Here is a 2,398-nt window from a genome sequence, read left to right as displayed (position 1 = left end):
GAAGAGCGCTGGTTGGCAGGGAGTCAGTCTACCTGCAGCTGGGGACTGTGAAGAGCGCTGGTTGGCAGGGAGTCAGTCTACCTGCAGCTGGGGACCAGTTAAGGGAGCCTGCAGGCAGAGAGTCAGTCTACCTATCACTGGGGACCGGTTAAGAGCACCAGTTGGCAGGGAGTTAGTCTACCTATAGCTGGGGACTGTTAAGAGCGCTGGTTGGCAGCAATCAGCCTATTTGTAGCTGGGGACTGTTAAGAGTGCTGGTTGGCAGGGAGTCAGCGTACCTGTAGCTGGGGACCGGGTCTCCATGAGCTTCACAACTCAGGGCTACCTTCTTTTCTTCAGAATCAGTTGGGAAAATGATATCATCTGGCTCCTGCACGAACACTGGCCCGTAGTCCACGCTTTCTGTGGGAAGCACAAAGGTCAGGCCTCAAGACTCATCAAAATAGCAAGCCTGGTCCAGCCCCTTGATTAATATCAAAGAACCTGGCTCTCTCTTCATCATAAGTAGGCAAACTTCCAAAAGCAGAAACAGCTAACAAATTACATGTTTCAGTAAATGGTAGGAACTTAAATAATAGAGGACAAACATCTAGACTATTTATGCATTACTATATATACATATATATATATATATATATATACCCACCTATTATAAAACCATTGCCTTTATGTTTCATATTCTATAGCAGACCTAAGGAAGATAATACTAAAAGCAAACATTTCCTAACCACATATCCAGTACTAATAGAGAATTTAGTATATATACTGAGCAACCCTAGAATAGGGGCTACAGAAATATCTGATGACAGAAACAGAGTGTGGATGGGGTCCTAGCTTCGGGGTCTAACAGACATGGTGTGGCCCACATATCTACCAAGTAACAGACATGGCGTGGCCTACATATCTACCAAGTAACAGACATGGCGTGGCCTACATATCTACCAAGTAACAGACATGGCGTGGCCTACGTATCTACCAAGTAAGCATGCCTGGCGAGTGGGTCACACTCCAGTCTTCGTGCAGGGAGACATGGAGGGCTGAACTTCTGATTATTCAGGAGCTGTGCACGCAGCAGGACGGACTGTGATCAGTACAGCAAGCCAGAGATCAGCAGGCTGGGAACAGGGTGGCCACGGTTAGAAGTCCCGTTCCACTCATCCTGGCATCCACTCTGCAGAAGTGCGGTCCCTGCAGCTGTCCTGGGCCGAGGCGGGCTTCGACCCACGCAGGCCCCAGCTGTCTGCCCAGCTTCTCCCCAAGGAACTCTCACCAGGCTGGGGTCCTCTGTGTTCTTCTACCACTTTCCTCAGCCTTGTTCTGTCTTTGTTGCCGAGGCTGCACTATGCTCAGTCTGTAGCACGTTTCTGTCCGTGTGTTGTTATTAGAGTCACTTTATGTAAGTGATACGCTCCACGCACGAGGCTCTGCGTAGGCACACCCCGCTTCATCAGTGGCTGATAGGACGCTCTTCATGTATGCCTCTTCCGATGGACTGATGAGTGTCTCCCAGTTTTGCTTCTAAGGATACTCTGCAGTGAGCTGTGGGAACCTATCTTCTCACTGTATACTAGTTGGACAGTGTTGCCAAGCTTCAAAACCAGAAGTAGATGGCTTCCCCAGATTGCTCTGAAAACTCGCTCGTGTTTCTCAGACAAACCCGTGCTCTACCTGTGGCACTTCCTGAGGCACTTCCTGTGGTACTTCCTGTGTCATTTCCTGTGGCACCTCTTCCTGAGGCACTTCCTGTGGTCCTTCCTGTGGCACCTCTTCCTGTGGTACTTCCTGTGGTCCTTCTTCCTGTGGCACTTCCTGAGGCACTTCCTGTGGCACCTCTTCCTGTGGTACTTCCTGTGGTCCTTCTTCCTGTGGCACTTCCTGAGGCACTTCCTGTGGCACTTCCTGTGGTACTTCCTGTGGTTCTTCTTCCTGTGGTACTTCCTATGGTCCTTCTTCCTGTGGCACTTCCTGAGGCACTTCCTGTGGTCCTTCTTCCTGTGGTCCTTCTTCCTGAGGCACTTCCTATGGTCCTTCTTCCTGTGGTCCTTCTTCCTGTGGCACTTCCTGAGGTACTTCCTGTGGTCCTTCTTCCTGTGGTCCTTCTTCCTGAGGTACTTCCTGTGGTCCTTCTTCCTGTGGTACTTCCTGTGGTCCTTCTTCCTGTGGCACTTCCTGTGGCACTTCCTGTGGTCCTTCTTCCTGTGGCACTTCCTGAGGCACTTCTTCCTGTGGCACTTCCTGTGGCACTTCCTGTGGTCCTTCTTCCTGTGGCACTTCCTGAGGCACTTCTTCCTGTGGCACTTCCTGAGGTACTTCCTGTGGTACTTCTTCCTGTGGTCCTTCCTATGTCATTTCCTGAGGCACTTCCTGTGGTCCTTCTTCCTGTGGCACTTCCTGAGGC

The 2,398-nt window shown here is 50.7% G+C and overlaps 1 protein-coding gene across 1 annotated transcript; it reads right to left on the bottom strand.

Moving 5' to 3' along the window:
- Positions 1–2,019: 2,019 nt before the first annotated feature.
- On the bottom strand, positions 2,020–2,328 carry LOC106002355 (fibrous sheath CABYR-binding protein-like; the record flags this gene model as incomplete). Its single annotated transcript, XM_013037246.1, has 1 exon — positions 2,020–2,328. A coding segment is annotated over one exon (309 nt), but the record flags the coding sequence as incomplete, so codon positions are not given.
- Between the last annotated feature and the right edge of the window lie 70 nt (positions 2,329–2,398).

Source organism: Dipodomys ordii, unplaced genomic scaffold (genome assembly GCF_000151885.1).
Source record: "Dipodomys ordii isolate 6190 unplaced genomic scaffold, Dord_2.0 Scaffold8244, whole genome shotgun sequence".
NCBI classification, from domain to species: Eukaryota; Metazoa; Chordata; class Mammalia; order Rodentia; family Heteromyidae; genus Dipodomys; species Dipodomys ordii.
Note: the sequence above shows the minus strand (reverse complement) of the source record. Positions and strands in the feature narration are given on the sequence as shown.